This window comes from Loxodonta africana, chromosome 13, assembly GCF_030014295.1.
Source record: "Loxodonta africana isolate mLoxAfr1 chromosome 13, mLoxAfr1.hap2, whole genome shotgun sequence".
NCBI classification, from domain to species: Eukaryota; Metazoa; Chordata; class Mammalia; order Proboscidea; family Elephantidae; genus Loxodonta; species Loxodonta africana.
In genome coordinates this window covers 88920067-88940706 of record NC_087354.1, presented here as the reverse complement: position 1 = coordinate 88940706, position 20640 = coordinate 88920067, and the positions used below count along the sequence as shown (strand labels likewise).

Below are 20640 nucleotides of genomic sequence, written 5' to 3'. Positions count from 1 at the left end.
TCTAACTTCCAAGGACTGTTGGCTATACACTATCATTTAACAAAGTTTGTCAGTGCTATTGCTCAGAAAATCCAGACTGTGCAGAAATGTGAAAATACTCATGGATTATTATCTCACAGAAGGATTATCAGAAAATATCTCAAAAAAGAAATGGGATTTAAGATGTCTTTGAAAATGGCTCTGGACTGATGGGGGGGCAGTATGAGGCAGGTGCTGTGGGTTGTTGGAAGCCATAAGACATGGAGAGACCACCACCAGGGTGCCACTAGGAATGAACCAAAGGTTGTTGTGAGATCAGAATTATGGACTATTAGATCAGTCAGATCAATCTGTGTGTCCTTGCAGTCAGTGAACTTTAACCTGACCCTGGCTATCTGACATGATCTGCTCAACTCCAGAGGCAGAGAAAAACCTGGAATCATCCAGGAACAAGGTCCAGATTGAGGAGAGCTACGGAAGTGGTATTATATTTTTTCTAACCTAAGATTGTGCCAAGCACAAAAGAGATATTCAATAAATATCCCTTTAGAAACAAGCATCTTTCTAACAAATGGTACTGGTAAAACTGGATGTCCATATGCAAAAAAAAAAAAAAAGAAGAAGCAGGGCCTATACATCACACCATATATAAAAACTAATTCAAAATGGATCAAAGACCTAAATATAAAGCCAAAAACTATGAAGTTCATAGAAGAAAAAAAAGGATCAACACCAGAGGCCCTAATACATGGCATTAGCAAGGTACGAACCACAATCAACAACATACAAGCTCCAGAGGATAAGCTAGATAACTGGGACCTTCTAAAAATTAAACATTTATGCTGATCAAAAGACTTCACCAAAAGAGTGAAAAAGAGAAACTACAGACTAGGAAAAAATTTTTTGGCTATTACAAATCAGACAAAGGTCTTATTTCTAAAATCTACAAGAAAATCCAACACCTCTACAACAAAAAGACAAATAATCCACTTAAAAAATGGGTAAAGGAAATGAACAGACACGTCACCAGAGAAGACATTCAAGCAGCTAATAGACACATGAGGAAATGCTCAAGATTACTAGCCATTATAGAACCGCAAATCAAAACCACAATGATATACCATCTCGCCCCAGCATTATTGGCACGAATCAAAAGAAAACAGGAAATAACAAATGTTGGAGAGGCTCTGGGGAGATTGGAACTTTTATGCACTGCTTGTGGGAATCCAAAATGATACAACCATTTTGGAAAATGATATGGTATTTCAAAAAAGCTTGAAATACCATATGATCCATCAATCCCACTCCTACCAATATATCCTAGAGAAAAAAGTGTCGTCACATGAATACACATATGCACACCCATGTTCATTGCAGCATTGTTCACAATAGCAAAAAGATGGAAACAGCCTAGTTGCCCATCAACAGGTGAACTGATAAACAAACTGTGGTACGTACACTCAGTGGAGTATTATACGAAGATAAAGAATGACTATGAATCTGTGAAGCTTCTCATAACATGGATGAATCTGGAGGGCATTATGCTGAGTGAAATAAGTCAATCACAAAAGGACAAATATCATATGAGACCACTACTGCAAAAACTCATAAAAAGGTTTACACACAAAAAGAAACAATCTTTGGTGGTTACAAAGAAGGGGAAGGTTAGTGATGAAAAAAAAAAAAAAAAAAAAACTAAATAGACAATAAATAAGTGGTAACTTTGGTGAAGGGTAAGACAGTACATGATACTGGGAAAGCCAGCACAACTTGTACTAAGCAAGGTCATGGAAGCTCCATAGATACATCCAAACTCCCTGAGGGACTGAATTGCTGGGCTGAGGGGTGTGGGGACCATGGTCTCAAGGAACATCTAGCTCAATTGGTATAACATGGTTTATAAAGAAAATGTTTTACATTCTACTGTGGTGAGTAGTGCCTGGGATCTTAAAAGCCTGTAAGCGGCCATCTAAGATCCTCCACCAGTCTTACCCCTTTGGGAGCAAGGAAGAATGAAGAAAACTAAAGATACAAGGGAAAGATTAGTCCTAAGGACTAATGGACCACATCTACCACTGCCTCCACCAGATTGAGTCCAGTAGAACTAGATGATGCCCAACTACCACCACTGACTGCTTTCACAGAGATCCTGGACAGAGCTGGAGAAAAATATAGAACAAAATTCTAACTCCAAAAGAAAGACCAGACCTGCTGGCCTGACAGAAACTGGAGAAACAGAGAGCCTGACCATGGTACACCTTATCAGCTCAGTAATGAAGTCGTTCCTGAGGTTCATCCTTCACCCAAAGATTGGACAGGCCCATAAAACAAAACAAGACTAAAGGGGCACACCAGCCCTGGGGCAAGGACTAGAAGGCAGGAGGGGACAGGAAAACTGTAATAGGGAACCTATGGTTGAGAAACAAAAGGGCTGACATGTCGTGGTGTGGTTAACCAATGTCATAAAACAATATGGGTTGACTGTTTAATGAGAAACTAGTTCTGTATACCTTCATCTAAAGTACAATAAAAAATAAAAATAAATAAATAAATATTCCTTTAGTTAAATGAAATATTTTTGGATAACCTTCACTGCTAGTTTACTTCACTTTTTATAATGGTGGTCTCTCTGTCAGTAAAGTGGAGATTATAATACCTCCATTATAGCATTATTTCAATGTTAAATACAAGAATACCTGTAAATTACATAGAACACTTAATGGCTCATAGCAAGCTTTTAGTAAATATTATTGTTACTGATATTAGTTATTATTATTACTAATAATAATTTTAGTAGTTGTTATTACTAATTTAAAATACATGGAAGTATATTTTAAGAGCTATACATTTTTGTACAATAAAGTGGACAAATGGTTTGCACTCACTACCACCCAATATTTCCTGTTTTGGGCTTATTTACTGGGAGAACTGGGGTATTGAAAGCAGATTTACAATGGCAGATGAGCCCTGCTTTTAGAAGTCTCTTAATTTGTCATTGTAGACCGAGCCTAGCTTCTAACTTTAAAGGGTTTTGTTTAAGGTTAGGGGATATGGTTCCAGGTTTAAGCTTTACTTGGACTGGATCTGCATTTCAAGCCGAGCCTGGCTCCCCTTTAGCTCAGACTAGTGGGTAAAAATCATTTGTAATTTCTTCCAGTATTTCGGGGGAGGAATCCACTAGGCTAGGGGATAAAGCTAACGGGGAGGCCTGGAGCTTCCATCTATGTTCAGGTGGGACCTGCTGGCTCAGTCTTCCTTCTGAAAAGCTGTTCTGAGCATTTAGTTCTAATAGCAAATTGAGTCCAAGCAGTGGAATAGGAGTCTGGGTGTGATGGGAGAATGAAAGGGGATACTTTAACACTGTTGGTTACATTTCAGGAGGGGAAACAGTTTAGCCCTGTTGGTTACAGAAAGGTTGGCATTTTGAACCCACCCAGAAACATATTGAAAGAAAGCCCTGGCAATCTGCTTCCATAAAGATTGTTGTTGTTGCTAGGTGCTGTCGTTCAATTCTGACTCATAGCAACCTTATGTACAACAGAATGAAACACTGCCTGGTCCTGGGTTATCCGCACAGACCTTGCTATGTTTGAGCCCATTGTTGCAGCCTGTCATGGATTGAATTTTGTCCCCCCAAAATATCTGTCAACTTGGCTAGATCATGATTCCCTTGTATGATTGTATGATTGTCTACTGCTTTATCTTCTGATGTGATTTCCCTATGTGTTATAAATACTATCACTATGATGTAATAAGACGGATTAGTGGCAGCTACATTGATGAGGTCTATAAGATTAGATAGTGTCTTCAGTCAGTCTCTTCCGAGATATAAAATAGAGAAGTGAGCAGAAAGACAGGAGGACCTCATACCACCAAGAAAGCAGCACTGGGAGCACAGGGCGTCCTTTGGACCTGAGGTTCCTGCACTGAGATGTTCCCAGACCAAGGGAAGACTGATGACAAAGACCTTCCTCCAGAGCTGACAGAGAGAGAAACCCTTCCCCTGGAGCCAGTGACCTGAATTCAGCCTTCTAGCCTAGTGGACTGTGAGAGAATAAAATTCTCTTTGTTGACGACATCCACTTGTGATATTTTTGTTATAGTGGCACTAGGTGACCAAGACATAGCCACTGTGTCAGTCCATCTTGTTGAGGGGCTTCCTTTTTTTCTCTGACCCTTTACTTTACCAAGGATAATATCCTTATCCAGGGACTGGTCCCTTCTGATACTACGTCCTAAGTAGTGAGATGAAGTCTTGCCATCCTCACTTCTAAGGAGCATTTTGGCTGTACCTCTTCCAAGACAGATTTGTTCATTTTTTCTGGCAGTTCATGGTATATTCAATATTCTTTGCCAACATCATAATTTAAATGCATCAGTTCTTCAGTCTTCCTTAATTATTGTTCAGCTTTCACATTTATTTGAGAGTATTGAAAACACCATGGCTTGTGTCAGGCACACCTTAGTCCTTAAAGTGACATCTTTGATTTTTAAAATCCGTAAAGATTATAGCCAAGAAAATCCTATGGAGCACAACTGTACTCTTTAATACATGGGGTTTCCATGGGTCAGAACCCACTGGACAGCAGCTCACAACTACAACAACATACAATAAAAAGAAAAGAAAATCTGAAAAGTTTCCACCTTGTGACTTGTTCTTTATTAAATTCTTGTAGTCATTACTGTAGAATAGCATCTTGTAGAATGGTTAAAATCTAGTGACCAATTTCAAGTTATATTCTTAATTAATAAAATTAGTATGGTGTTGTTAAAGCTTTTTATGAATTTTTTTTTTTTTTTTCTGGCACTTGATGTGGGCCCATATTCATTATGTGGGGCCACGTGATCAGTTCTGGTCAAAGATTGTGATGCAAATTAAAACATGTAAATGGATAGCTACTCTTTCAGACACCTGCAAATAAGAAGTAGAGGTCCGACCAAATCACTTTGGGAAGGTAACATGTGCAAAGCAGAAAAATTCTATTTTAAGCCACTAAGACTTTAAGATTTGTTTCATTGTTGTCCTGTTTTATTTTAACTGGGACAAAATATAGCCTATCCTCCCTTCTGCAATAATTAATCTATTTTGAAATAATGTGGCAATTTTCAATGGAACTCAATAGAAGTAAACTTGTTTCAGTGAAGAAAAAAATCCCTTTTCAGGAAAAAAAAAAATGAAAGTAAACTTGATTTATCTACTTCTGTCATAAAAACCAAAGGAAAAGAATATAGCTGTAAATAACAAAGCTGTTTAACTTGAAGAATAGTTTAGGAAGTACAGTTTGGTGGCAAATATAGAAAGTATTAAAAAGGGAAAAAAAAGATGGGAAGGCCTTTTTAAGGTTAAAGCAGAATAATGGTTGTGTGCTTCAGGGAGACTAGAAAGGAACAGGCAGGTAGGAGAAATTTGAAAGAATAACTGATGGATTTGGTCAACAATGGGATAGAGGAAAAAAAGTTTAAATGTAGTGATCTTTTCTTCAGTTGACTATAAAACTGTAAAAAGCAACTAATGTTGGAAAATTGGATGATAAATTTTTTTTTAATCAAAACCTATAAATGAGTTATGTTAAATCTTATAGAAGGAAAACATTTAAAAGTATGGTTTTATCTATTCTAAGATTCTTAAATGCTAAAATATTTCCTACGATTTGTTTTGGAGTTTTCACCCCTATGTTGACAAAAAAAAAAAAAAAACAGATCTGTTTTATTAGAAGTTTTTTCTCACGACATCACCTTAACTTTTGTAAAATTATTATTACAGCAAAGTTTACATTTTTATAGTACAGAAGTTGTATATAGGTTTTATATTTTAATCAGAAAAATATTTAAATTTTTTAAATTTCTTTATGGAAACAAGTTTCTATGTTGAAAATAAGCAAAATACAGAATTTCAACGTGGTTAATAACATACAAATTTTGAGGATGGTAGTAGAGAGTTTTTGGGGAAAAAAATGCCAGAAATAAATTAATTTTATCTGTAAATAAATTAAGCTCACACTATTTAGCTAAGGCAATGACTGTAGCGGTCTCTAACACAGCCATTCTGTTTAGGTGATCACTCTGGCCGGCGGGAACGTGGCTCACCACACCATCCACACACAGCCAGTGGGAAAGCAATTTGACAGAGTGGATGATTTCTTCATTCCCACCACAACGCTCCTCATTACACACATGAGGTAAGTGCTAAGATGATTGATCAGAGTTTCAATTTGCCTCTAATTTTAATAAGTACATGAAATCATAAAATTATTATTTCAGTTATAAAACAAGTGCAGACATACTGGTGTATATGACTAGCTTTCTTACTGATGAGTTTCCCATCACATATTTCTTCATATGCCAAAAACAGAAGGGAATTTCTAAAGATGCAGTTGTGTTTGATATCAATTTAATAGTTAATATTGGCGTGAATTCCCACTGGAGTTCTTCATCCTAGGCTCTTTAAAATACTGGTGTTTCCTGAATGACTGCTTAAAATGGGAGGATGTTCACATGATTATGGCATATAAATTTCACCTATGTATTATTATAAAATCCTAAATCCACTTTGCCCATATCGAAACTAATATGAAATTTTATTAAGAAGTATCATACATACAAAAGAAGTGTTTTGGGTTTGCATTTTGTGTGCATTTTGTTAATGTTTTCAATATCTCCATACATGTGAAAAGTGACAGGTAATAATACCTTCTAGTAATGGCAATCTAAAGTTTCTTAGAAGCTTTTTAAACATGATGAAAGGGAGAACAACATTGATATAACACAATGTCTACTACTATATATATATTTTAATTTATTGAAATGATTTTAAAATGTTTTCTTTGCAATGATAAAAAGCAATTTGAAACAAACTAATATTTTATCCTGTTCCTCAAGTGAATCCTGAGGAGACAGTACTCTCTGGATATGTGACAGGAGCAATTATTTGATTCTTGTCTGTATTTTTCTTATACTAAAATCAAAATTATATCATCTAAAAAAAAGGGAGTTGAGAATTTGGAATTCTGTTGACTTCAACAGAATTCTGAATTGAGCAATGTGATTTACAAAAATAAAAATAGAGATTGATAAACCAGAATTGTAATTCACAGTCAAGGATGCCATAAAATATTCCTTGTTCAGTCAAGATTTTCACGTATTTGACTATTATTTTAGGAATGTCTATAATATGCTCAGCGATAAAATGATTAAAAATAGAACATACTTTCAAAATCATTACATGTTCTTATAGTAAATGAGTAGCACTTGAAACTGCAGAATGTTTGAAAACTGTTTACATCAAAGTAATGATTCTGAGGTCCTGACTGCAAGTGCCCTGATAGCTCAAAGACTGAAGACACCACTGCGGGAGCTGGAGATGGTACCACTTGAGGTGGAAATTAGATAAAACGTGTGTGCTTGTCTCATGAGGATAGACTTTCACATAATTGTCATTGGGTTTATAATTAATGAATATTCTTTTGTAATTTTCAAGGATTATTTTAAAGTTGTTGACAAATTATTACTAATCAATGATTGTATATGCGATACTAGGTTTTATTTTTTCACATTCTTTTATTGCCTATTACTGTTTACTGTATTATTTATTATGTTTGTTTATTGTTTTATGAAAATATGATATTATTGTATATATTTTCTTAATTCCAGTTTCTCTGACACTGTTAGTCCCTGGGTGGCGCTAATGGTTAGGCACTGGACTACTAACCGAAAGGTTGGCAGTTCAAAATGATCCACGGGCACCTCAGAAGTAAGATCTTGTGATCTGCTTCTGAATGGTCACAGCCTTGAAAACCCCATGGCGCAGTCCTACTCTGCACACTCGGGGTTGCCATGAAAAAAAAAGTCTGAATCAATTCGATGACAATCACTACCAACAACAATATGACACTACCAGTGTTAATAGTGTATAATTGTTTATTTTTCCCATGCCGTGTACATTATCATTATGTTAAAATAGCTACCAGAGGAAAACTATATACTGATGCCATAAGTTCTGTGTATAATTCTGTGTTCCTACATAATTTGTATACTTTTATGAAATAGCATCTTTTTTAGGCTATGTAGATGGACTTGGAGCTAGTAATAACAACATCCAAATATTGTGAACAACAAATATTTATAATTTGTTATATATATTATGAGAAAGACTAAAAATATACTTGAGGAAATTTTTAGACATTTTTATCCCCTGGGAGCCATGGTGGCACAGTGGTTAAGTGCTCAACTGCTAACGGAAAGTCTGGCAGTTTGAACTCACCAACTGCTCCACTGGAGAAAGATGTGACAGTCTGCCTCTGTAAAGGTTTACGGCTTCAGAAACCCTATGGGGCAATTCTACTGTCTTATATGGTCACTATGAGTCTGAATAGATAGTATGGTAATGGGTTTGGGTTTTTTGGTAGGCATTTATAGTGAAATGAATGAAGGATATTTTGACAAAACTTCTAAAAGTACTAAAGTAAATTATACCAATACCACTCACGTGCAAATTTTCATTTTAATGAACATGAACGATCTTCAAATTCCCTAAATTGTGTCTTAGAATAACTATTCCTATTGCTACAGTTAAAGGTAAGGATAAGAATTAACATGCATTTCCAAAAATACATTAAGTATGTATTCAAAATTAATGAGAGTTTATTCACATCAGGGAGAACTTGAGGGATGAATGTGTTTTTTTTTCTCTTAGTAGTGTCCTATAACATAGTTCTAACTATATTTGGTATGTGTTGAAACATATGTTGCTGACACTGAATCTTTTTATGTGATTTTCAGAATTTGTGACGACTTTCTGACTGTCACGCGCAGTAGATATTTCTACGCGGGCAGAGGGTCTGAAAGACACATTGCATGTGCTTACTTAATATTAGCTTCCTTCCTCTGCCCACATCACATGAATCTGCCTCTCTTCCAGATTGCTACCCTTTATTTCCAGTCAGTTATATCTCTCATGTCTGAAAAGTCCTCGGACAAGTTTCAGGATTTTGTATCCTCAGAGCCTATAAAGTGGTAGGCGCTTAAATAATTAATTTCTCATAGGAATGGAAGTACAGAAAGAAGAAAGTGCTCCATTATATCCTAAACCAGATTACATAGTATTGAGGGACACAGCGTATTTCCTGTGCACTGGGTTTCTCAGCATCTACTACAGTGCCAGTCAAGTAGCAAGTGCCATGTTACAGACAGGTGACTTGTGTGGAAATAGTAAGCAGCAGTAGTAGGAACTTCCAGCTCCTGTCTAACAAACAGACTAAGTCTGAATGCCCAGCATTGCCTTTCACCATCGGCTTTTGTGACCTTAGCCAATTTACTTTATTTCTTCCTAAGGACTGGAATAAGACAGTGTTTGAGGAGTAATTTTCCTAATAATAGATATTGTCCAGACTATGTATAATCAGCATCGATACACCTGCAATGCAGTGATTAGTCACAATTTAGTAAAAATTTCTATCTCTGTGCCTTTATTTATTTTTGTTAATCAATTTTGTAAGGTAAATCAGGACTGAGGAATTTAAGAATACCAAAATAACTTTATAGAAACCTTATTAAGAGATAAAACTTGTAGATTAAAAAAAATCTAATCAATCTTCACAAAATTAAGTTGTTCACTTGCTCAAATGGTTTGAAATCCTCAGCACTTTAAAATTTATTGAGAGATTAATTAGGGTCCCCTTTTTAATTGCCTTAGCGATTTGAATTTCAGGGAACTAATTATCATTTTTGAAATATATGAGGACCTGGCACAACCTAGTTTTTTCTCACCTGAATCTTATTGCATTCCCTGAGCAATACAGCCAATGTCATGCACAAATTTTGGCATTTTTTTCTAAAGAAGAAGTGCTTATTAGTGAAATAATCTCTTTGTGTGTGAGAATTCTGAAGACCATTTGAGCTCTATGCTAGGGTTAAGCCAGATACATCAATGCCACATGATACAGTAGATCTAAACCAAAACTTTCCCAGAATTGTTCAGTTCTGGTTATTGGTTCAACCGTGAGTCCTCTGCCCTTTTGTTTCTTGCATATGAGTGCTTGTCCAGGAGATAAGGCCAAAAAATTCCAAATCGGCATATAACCATTCTTTTAACACATGGGCATGTCAGCCCAAGTGTGAATACTGTTTAATCTAAACCAGAGTTGCTGGAAGATGAGAAGCGTTTCTTTTACTGGTGTCTTCCAAATAGTTTCTTTTCCATTATGAGTTTCCAAAAGGGACTGACAGTGCAATGATTTGGATGGAAGTAGAGGTATTTGATGTAAAAATTTGTCAAGCAAATTAAAGCTGTATTCAAGAAATGGAGAAGGCATGTTCAGTCAATGTAAAGATACTTATACCTATAATTTATTGAATATATTTCTTAACGTTATCTGATTATAAGGGAATGTTGTATTTTCTAATTGTTCTTTAAGAATATTCTCTTCATAAATGAGTTTTACAAAGTTTTTTATACCTTTTAAATTCTTTAGATGTTGATAATATTCTTTTTTAACCAATTTGTAAAAGGTCAATAAAATACATTAATAAACAATTTTCAATACACATGAGTGTGAATTGGTTAATTCCCTTACCCAATTGTTTAGGAAAAATTTTAGTAACTTGAAATTTAGTTAATAACACAGGGATACTTATCTGCATGTTTATTGAAAGTGTATTGAATTAAATCACTGCATCATTTTATACTGTATTGCTTTAAAAAAATTTTGTTCTTACATTTCTATAAAAATAACTTCATTGACTATTTAATACAGATGTATTTTTACATTAGCAATTTGTTTTACATTTCGGTTAACCAGCAATGTGTGCATAGTAAACAGTGATTTTTCAGACTTGCAATTAATACAGAATTTTCTCTAACATCCTTAAATTTCAGCAAAAAGTTAATAAATCATGAATCAAGTTATAAAATTGAAGAGTGAAAAATGAGTATATTTTCAAAATGACATGAGAGATATAAATTTGCTACAGGAAGAATTTCAATGTGGATTTTTATCTACTTTTAAAAATGAAGATGCATATAATCCCAAGGAGAATCAAGTTTCTATTTAATGTTATAAAAATTCAAAGGTTAACTCATTATATTTTTTAATAAGAAGTACTCCACAAATATAAAGCAAAATGGTTCAGTAGTCTACTCATAGTTTTTATCCAGATAAGTAAGATATAATACAACTACATTGTCAAGTTAAGTTGAAATGATGATATCATTACATGTTAATAAATATATTTGAATAATATTGTCTTTATACTACTCTTAATTTTTCATGACATGGCTTATCTGTGGAAGATTAAATGATTATTTGGTTATTATCTATCTTTTATTGATTTTTTTTATTGAAATTAGTCAATAAATTAGAAAGCAGTTAAAAAATACGCTATATTATTTGTAGCAGTCAGTACTTTCAATGATTACATCAAACTTCAAAACAACTAAACCTCATAGAGAACAGGCATTTACGTAATTTTATTTTACTTTTTTTACCAATCTGAAGACATACAAATGTCAATAAGTAACAGAAATTCAGACAGTGAATGATGAAACTTTTACACAGGACTTCCTGAAAAAAATCATTAATAATTCTCAAAAATGATTTTTTTTTTTTAAGTGAGAATTACATGGGCACCAATAGGTATAGAACATAATGATTTGATAAAGCTTAGTCCAGGCACCAAGAATGTCAGAGTATAATCTATGCAAAAGCCAAGAGTTAGCAAAAATCTTCCTTGGAGCTTTTGACTTCTCATGAATGAGAATATGTGTGAAGGTAAAGAGTAGGATAAAAGCAAGGTAATTACACCTAGATTACGAAAGCACAGCTACAAATTGGGCTATTTGTAGTTATAAGTGGAAATTCTTATGGATTTTCACTGACTGAATAAGTGCCTTTGATATAATTGAAAACAGGTGTCACTTGATGAAAAGAATATTTTACTTTCCGGAAAGAGAAACAAAATAGAAATTCCTTTGGTCTATTATAGATATATTTACATCCTCTCCCTTGTAGCACCTGCAAAGCAAACCTTTTCGTATCTTCTCCTTCCTCTCCAAGTAGAGACAAGGCTCACCCCATCTAGCACAAGCATATAACTGCCCGTTAGCACAGAGGGCACTACCAGTAACTGGAGGAAGAGGGATCTTCCTGGTTTACGTCTCCTCCAGGACTAGTCCTGTAAGCAAACAAGGAAAGTAGCAACTAGGTGAGCAAATAGGTGATACTATTTGAGATGAATTGAGAAATTGCCTACCTGTAAAAATCCCCCCAATTTGCTCATATGGCCTAGAATTATAAGCCACTTAAATAAATTTTTTCTATTTATCTAGACAACACTTATCTAGAAATCTACCTTTACCATCCTCCTATTTCTTGAACAGGAACTGGATCATTTAGAAAATTGTTATCTTTATTATTGTCATTTTTTTCTTTACAGATTGATTAGTTGATTATCCTGTCTCTGAAAATTAATGTTCGTACTTGAGCGGGTTGTGTGTGTGTGCGTGTGTGCACGTACGTTTACTTCAATCAATGATTATCTGCTAAGCAGTAAGGTGAATAGAGTTAAGTCTGTAAATCACAGTTACAGTGAGACGTTGAAAGCAGCGAGTATTTGTATAAAAACTTGAAAATGTGAGTTCCCACACTTTTTCCTCCTCTGAACTTCACCAGCTAAACAAAAACAACAAACAAAAAAATTGACAGTGTCCCAAAAGGCTCCTTGTTACGCTCCTCCCTTTCACACCACAAACGCTGAAGAAGACCTTGGCCTTGACTTAATAACTCAGATGGCATAAGCGGGGTGTTCCGTGCAGAGTGGACCTCGGTGGTACTCTTCAGTTTGTGAGCGCTGAAAGGCCAGCGGGAAGGCGCTCCTTCAGACAGCTCTCAAAAGCTAGGAGCCTAAGAATGCTTGCTGCCAAACGGGACAGTAAGGCGCTAAGGGGTGCTTCTGATTCAGCCTGGCCGTAACCCCTGTACGGACAATGGCCATGGCTCTAACGAAAGCAACTAGGTAAACTGAAATAACACGTAGCGAGCACCGCCCCTGCGGCCTGGAGAGAGGTCTGTAGCGCTCCCATTCTGTTACAAATTACAGCGAAGAAATGATTAAGAAGGGACTGGTTTTGATGTATGCATCCTAAAAGTTCCTCCAAGGGAAAAATAAACATTCTGTGAAAGTGAAAGTATATCATTCGCCCCTGTATTTTATCAAATCTGTTAAAGTGAAGTTACATATATGGCTGGCCGTATATCAAGAAAATTCTACACTTGTGACTTGATTCATGCACAGGCCACGTGCATGGAGATACAATTTTAGCACAAAGTTTTTCTAGTTACACTGCAATCCTAGCACATCAGAAATGGAAAATATCCATCGTTCAAGGGCATTTTAGGAAACATATAATCTCAGAATGGCAAACAATAATTAAAATTGTTTTCAAGACATGGTTCTTAGATACAGATCTCACTAAAGGTCATAATTCAATGTTTTTAGTTTTTTTTAATTTTACCACCACCATTCCTTATAAGGAGCCTTGGTTGGCATTCAACTGCTAACCCTGAGGTCCAAACCCACCAACTGTTCCATGGAAGAAAGATGAGGCTGTCTGCTTTCATAAAGTTTACAGCATAGGAAACCCTATGGGGCAGTTCCTGTTCTGTTCTGTAGGGTCACAATAACAACCACAGCAATCCCTATGGTTAATTCCCCCCACCGAAGAAATATAAACAAATAAAAACTTCCTAATATCTCAGAAATCAGAGCTCTCTGTCTATATGCTCTCAAAATGTGAATATCTGAACACTGAAACATCTGAAACTATTACCTTCCCTTTCCCTAGTTCCTCTTAATAACTGCCCTCTCCACATGGACACACACACAGACACACAAACATAAACCCTAAAATGTCAGGACTGTTGTTATCATGGGCACCTAATAGGCTCAAATCCTAGTGCACTGGAACACAGGAGATATTTAAAATTATTTTATTAAACAAAGTTTCCACACAAAAATAATGATTGGCAAACCTGCCACCAATGTTGTATGGGGTCAAGACTTCTTCTAGATAAGCGCTCAATTATTTTTATCATCTTATTTCTGAAAAACTAAACACAGTATATACCCTTCAAGCTTTGATCAATGCCTTCTCCCTCTTCTTTTGTTGTGGTTGCTCAATTTGTTTTTATTTAAAATAATACTTTTAACCTTCCTTAGCCTATTAGTGCAGTCCACACAACGAGTGTAAAATGCTTAGGCAGAAAATCACTACTTGTGGCCAAATAGCATACGTAATATAAAAAAATGTGAACTCATATTGTTATCTCCATTAATTCTTGAGATATGAGTCCTCTCCCACACTTCATCTGATGTGGATTGCAGGACTCTGCACTACCGGAGCCTTTTAAGAAAGAGTCTTGTGTCCAAAGTTCATGACCCAAATAAGCAAGCCCCTCTCTCTGCAGAATGTTTACCCAGTTGGACTGTGGCCTGCATTTAAGTAACATCTTTGTCGTATGGGGCAACAAGGTTGGATTTAAAGAGCAAGCTATATTTAAAATATGAGAATTTCATTTAAAAACAGGAACATTTTGTACAGGTGTTATTATTAGTACACTCTAAGCTCAAGAATGTAATAAAGCTCTAAATAGATGCAATAATAAAGCCTCTAAATAGCTCCATTCTACACCATTTCTTAGGGAAGAAATCAATGGAGCACTAATAACACATAATTTAGAAACACTCTACATTGCAAATATGACTCTTGAGTTTTATTATGCAAAGTAAAAGGGCTCTTGTTCTTCTCTCAGAGGTCCTCACGCTAATTCAAGATGTTCCGTAAAGCACAGAGCCTCCCATTTAACAGGAACTGTTATTTTTCTTACAAGACGGCTGTGGTATATACACTTAGCAAATTTTTAAGGTTTTTTTTTTTTTTTAACCTTGTCACATATACTTTTGAGTTTTTCTGGAAATGGTAAATCCAGCTTATTTTACCCTAAACAAGTAAATGATATGGTTGCACAGATGCCTTTTCTCCATTTACTCAGTATTAACAATGTACTCAGATAATGTGTAAGGAAACTCCATAGGGCAGTTCTACTCTGTCCTATAGGGTCGCTATGAGTTGGAATCGACTCGACAGCACTCGGTTTTATAAAGAAATATACCAGAAGTTAGGATACAATCTAACACACCACAACAGAGGGGCACAATTGATTCCTTATGACCATTTAAGCAATTTCTTATATGAATTTAATGTATGCATTGCAGAATAAGTACTGAATTTTACTGCACATAGAGTATATTTTTAATAAAGCGTATAAACCACTGACTAGTTCTTATAAAATTTGTGTCACAAAAAGAATTGTCTATTGAGATATAATCTTTCCAATTTTAAACTGAATATATTCTTTTCTATTGAAGAAGGAGGGTACATGGTGTATTTTACCATAGTGTTATTTCATAAATTCATGACATTTTCCTGAATGTAATTTTTTACTAAAATGTTAAAACTTTAAATAAAGAAACAGAATAGCATAAGAAAAACTTTCTTTAGAAGGAAGGTCTAATACTGTGGCTCAGCAGAACGATGGTGTTAAATAAATAATTTAATCTTCGTGGACACATGTATAAATCAATGGCATCATTCAATGCAACATTTTGGAAATTTTTGTGACTGTGGCTAAATGCTTAATTTATATATACATCTTGTTTCAATTTTGTTTGATCACAAAAGCAAAGTTAATTTAGACGTAAAATGAGTAGAGTGAGGGAAGCTCGTTGGATGGTCAACATTGGCGACATTGTGTTTCCCCACCTTACAATGATCTAATGCTGTAAAATGAATTTATTGTGAGCCCAATTAGTTAATATTTTGTACCATTTTAATTGACTTGTAAATCTGTAGATGTAGTCTCATTATAGCTATCCGTGTAGGAAAATAAATCATTGGTTATTATGTTAATCAAAGAATATTTAGGCAAACACATTCCTTTTTTACTTATTATGTTATTTAACATTCACTTGTTATATTACTTCTTATGGCTTGCTTTTCTTCTTAAAAAAGAAATCATGCTTCAAGATATTAGGTTGTAAAGTTCTTTAAGATTTGGTTCGACTAAAAATAAAGTACCTGGTAAGAATGTTAAGGAGCCTTTAAAAGGAACTGCAACAAGGAAAGCCATCTAATTAGTATATGTATGGAGAAGCTGTCTATTAAGTCTAGTCTGTCATCTGTCATGAATAAAATGCATAAATAAAAATACTCAACATAACCACACAAATATATTAAGAACATTAGACAGGAAATGTAATACTTCCAGGGAATTAACTTTTGATGTATACACAAGCATGGAGTATGTTTCACAAAATGAATAGAAGCAGATAGCTTCAGGGGAAATAAAAATGACAGTTGCCTTAAGCGATTCTTAGAACTATCAGTTGGGTTAGTTACGTGTTCCTCTGTATTTGTTTAGACTGAGGTTACTTGCCTTTCCCCCATCCCCATAATAAAAAAAATGTCTTTTCCTTCCTTACCAAACATTTTTTTGGAGAAGAGGGGTATAGGAGATGAGAAACTATAGATTTTTTTTTATGTATGTATATATATTGAAAATTTATGTTCAGAAAAATAACAGTAGAGAAATTGCAGTAATTCATTTTCACGTCGTGGTGTGGAAGCTTATTCTTATGGCTTATGTGATTTTCAACTCATAAATGTAGCTTTCAGATTCTCTTTCTTTGATATGGCAATTTTAAAACAAAAAATAATCAGAGTTTCCATATGCTATGAAAAAACCCCCTGCCGTCGAGTAGTGGCTAATTTAAGCAACTGAACTCAAGAAAATCCAAAAATAACAAATTGTTTTTTATTCATGTAAGTGCATAACATTTCAAATGTATTCATCGATGTTGAGACATGGGAAACCGAATTATATTTTAAATTAGGTAAAATATATATTGGTTAATTTTTTGTATAAAACTTGGTGGTGTAAATATATTTTATAAATCTCAGGTGTATCTTTACGTTGACTAAACACGCCTTCTCCGTTTCTCGCACACAGCCTTAATTCGCTTGGTACTCTTTACGTCCAACATCTACCTCTATCCAAATTATTGTTCAACAGTGAGAAATCATGGAATCTAATTCAAGGAGAATTTGTTGGACATAAACGACTTTTTAAAACTAAGTAGAATAGAAACCATTTCCCAATGGTCATTTGAAATGCACATTATTTTGATAGTTTAATATTTGATATTTTTTAAATTTTCAAAAGATGGTATTGTGTGGGCATAATTACTATCAGAAGACTTAAGAAATAGAGGTTACATGAAACTACTTACTACAGTCATTTTTTCCTGACACTGACCAGTGCCCTGCCAACTTAAAACTAAGATGTGCTGATAATATTTTTTTATACTTCTACACTAATAGAATTTTAAATTGGTCTGTTTTGCTTAATATTTTAAATTAATTTCCTAAATATTTTAAAATAGGTGCGATCATTTTGGGCTACCACAAGATTTGGGTTTACATATGGGAGATACATTATACTAATTTTGCTTGTTTCATAAAACAAACAAAACATATAAGTATGTAACTTCATTAGTGGAATTCTTCCACACTGTATTTTTATGCAAGTGATGAATAAACACTAACCTGAAATTCGAACTGTTTATGATGGAAATAATTTAAACAGATTCATTTTTTATCATAATAAACTTAGAGTTATTCCCTAAGTTATGTATAAAAATAAATTAAGAGTTTGAATTTTAGCACGAAATAAATGAATAAAAATATTAAAGAAAATTGTACTGGGTATACAAGAAATTTGGTAGAAATATAGGTAATATACTACCATTTATTTTTATTTTCTAATATAGTTTCATCAGTAGTTTCTAACTTTGCTCTTTTTGTACTTGCAATAGTAATCTAAAATGATTCCCTATAATTTTTTTTTTATATTAATGTAGAGGCTAAAGTCTGAGTTTTTAAGGTCAAGTCTGAGTTTACCATATTATTTATTCCTTCAGGTTGTATTGCTTAGTTGTAGATTTATGTTTATTATATAAGATAGTAATAATAATTAACAAATACTGAGTATTTACTCAACATCAAAGATGGAGCTAAATCATTTTGATGTGTTGTCTCATTTAAAACTATTAGCTACATAGATTCTTATTCCTATTTAATGTATAGTGAATCACTTAACAAGTGTCGTAGCCAGCTACAAACTCAGTTTTGTCTAAATTCAGAGTCTTAACACTTAAAACATTTTTCAAGTCCCTTTTTCACTTTCAGAGAAAAACTGATACCATCTAAAAATTAGAGATCTTCCCTTCCCTGCCTGTTACGTACCTATGTTGTTGTTAGGTGCCGAGGATACACTGCCTGGTCCTACGCCATGCTCACAATCATAGTTATTTTACTTAATCCCATTGTTGCAGCCATTGTGTCAATCCATCTCATTGAGGATCTTCCTCTTTTTTGCTGACCCTCTACTTTGCCAAGCATCATGTCTTTTTCCAGGGACTGAGCTCTCTTGATAATATGTCTGAACTATGTGAGACGTAGTCTTACCATTCTTGCTTCAAAGGAGCATTCTTGTTGTACTTCTTCTAAGACAGATTTGTTCATTCTTTCGGCACTCCACGGTATGTTTAATATTCTTCTCCAACACCACAATTCAAAGCATCAATTCTTTGGTCTTTGTCATTCATTGTCCAGCTTTCCTAGGCATAGGAGGTGATTGAAAATGCCAGGCTTGGATCAGGCACACCTTAGTTTTCAAGGTGACATCTTTGGTTTTCAACACTTTAGAGGGGTCTTTTTGCAGCAGATTTTCCCAATGCAATGCATCTTTTGATTTCTTGACTGGTGCTTCTGTGGGTGTTGATTGTGGGTCCAAGTAAAATGAAATTCTTGACAACTTCAATGTTTTCTCCATTTATCATAAGTTGCTTATTGGTCCAGTTGTAAGGATTTTTGTTTTCTTTATGTTGAGGTTTATTTAATTCATACTGAAGGCTGTGGTCTTTGATCTTCATCAGTAAGTGCTTCAAGTACTCTTCACTTTCAGCAAGCAGGATTGTTGCATCTGTATAACACAGGTTGTTAATAAGTCTCCCTGCAATCCTCATGCCCCATTCTTCTTCATGTAGTCCAGTTTCTTGGATTATCTGTTCAGCATACAGATTGGATAGGTGTGATGAAAGGATAAAACCTTGACACACACCTGTCCTGACTTTAAACCAATCAGTATCCCCTTGTTCTGTCCGAATGGCTGCCTCTTGATCTACATATAGATTCCTCATGAGCACAATTAAATGTTCTGGAATTCCCATTCTTTGCAATAAAAAACCAAAAAACAAACAAAAAAATGTTATCCACAATTTGTTATGACCCACGCAGTCAAATGCCTTTGCACAGTTAATAAAACACAGGTAAATATTTTTCTGGTATTCTCTGCTTTCAGCCAGGATCTCACATTAGCGTTCTGCCAATGCAACAACAAGTTAATCTCCTTGCTCCAGACCTATGCCATACATTCTTGCCTAGCTGAATTTATGTTCAGAATTCCATGTTTCTTTATTGACTGCCTAATATATCCTTCGGAAACCCTGGTTGGTGGCTTAGTGGTTAAGTGCTAAGGCTGCTAAGCAAAGGGTCGGAAGTTCAGATCCTCCAGGCGCTCCTTTGAAACTCTATGGGGCAGTTCTACTCTGTCCTATAGGGTCGCTATGAGTCAGAATCGACTAGACAGCACTGGGTTTTTATCCTTCAAGTACCCCTGGTGGCACAGTTAAAGACTAGGCTGCTAACCAAAAGGTCTGTGGTTTAAACTCACCCAGGGGCTCCACCAGAAAAAAAAAAAAGACCTGATAATCTGCACTGTAAAGATTATAGCCTAGGAAACCCTATGGGGCAGTTCTACTGTATCCTCAAAAAAAAGAAAACCAAACCCAGTGACCTCAAGTTCATTCCGACTCATAGGGACTCTGTAAGACAGAGTAGAACTGCCCCATAGGGTTTCCGAGGAGCAGTTGGTGGATTTGAACTGCCGACTTTTGGTTAGCAGACTGAGCTCTTAATCACTCTTAACCAGGGCTCCGAAGTGCTACCGTGGCTAGAATTGCTGAGTCAGAATTGACTCAATGACACACAACTGCACTGTAGCCTTCAAGGCTTACTAATTTCAAAGCTTCATTTTCTAAAAAGTTGTTATAATTTCCCTGATTGACATACTCTTGACATTTCGAATATTCACTATTTTTCATTTTTATGACACACAGGCAGAAGTGAGGAGCTGGGACTGACACATACCTGTGTTAGAAACCAGTTCTTTAGCTCTACTGGCACCTCGAACACAGTATTTAATATCTATTAGATCAGTTTGATTTTTCTCTTCCAAAGGTAAGTAATTTCAGAAAGGACAAAGGAAAAAATATATATGTACATGGTGAGGTATCTGCAGTCTCTGCAAATTTTTTGCTGTCTAACTTCACAAAGCCTATTGGTTAAGCTGCTCCTCTTCAGTCTCACAGACCACCCTAAATTGAGCTTCCTTAACCTCTCACCGTGCTAATGCAATTAATGCCTTACTGTTGTTTCATACTTTCCATTTTGTCCACACTTAAAATTCTCCAAACAAAGAACTCCTAAAT

At 35.0% G+C, this 20640-nt stretch overlaps 1 protein-coding gene across 3 annotated transcripts in view; it reads left to right on the top strand.

The window, feature by feature from the left end:
* FSTL5 (follistatin like 5) overlaps positions 1 to 20640 on the top strand; it is an 865385-nt gene that overhangs the window by 772113 nt on the left and 72632 nt on the right. For all 3 annotated transcript variants that reach the window (XM_003418490.3, XM_010598135.3, XM_003418489.3), the window contains one exon: positions 6034 to 6158. In XM_003418490.3, the coding sequence (XP_003418538.2) occupies positions 6034 to 6158 (125 nt within the window). The remainder of the gene's footprint in view (positions 1 to 6033; positions 6159 to 20640) is intronic.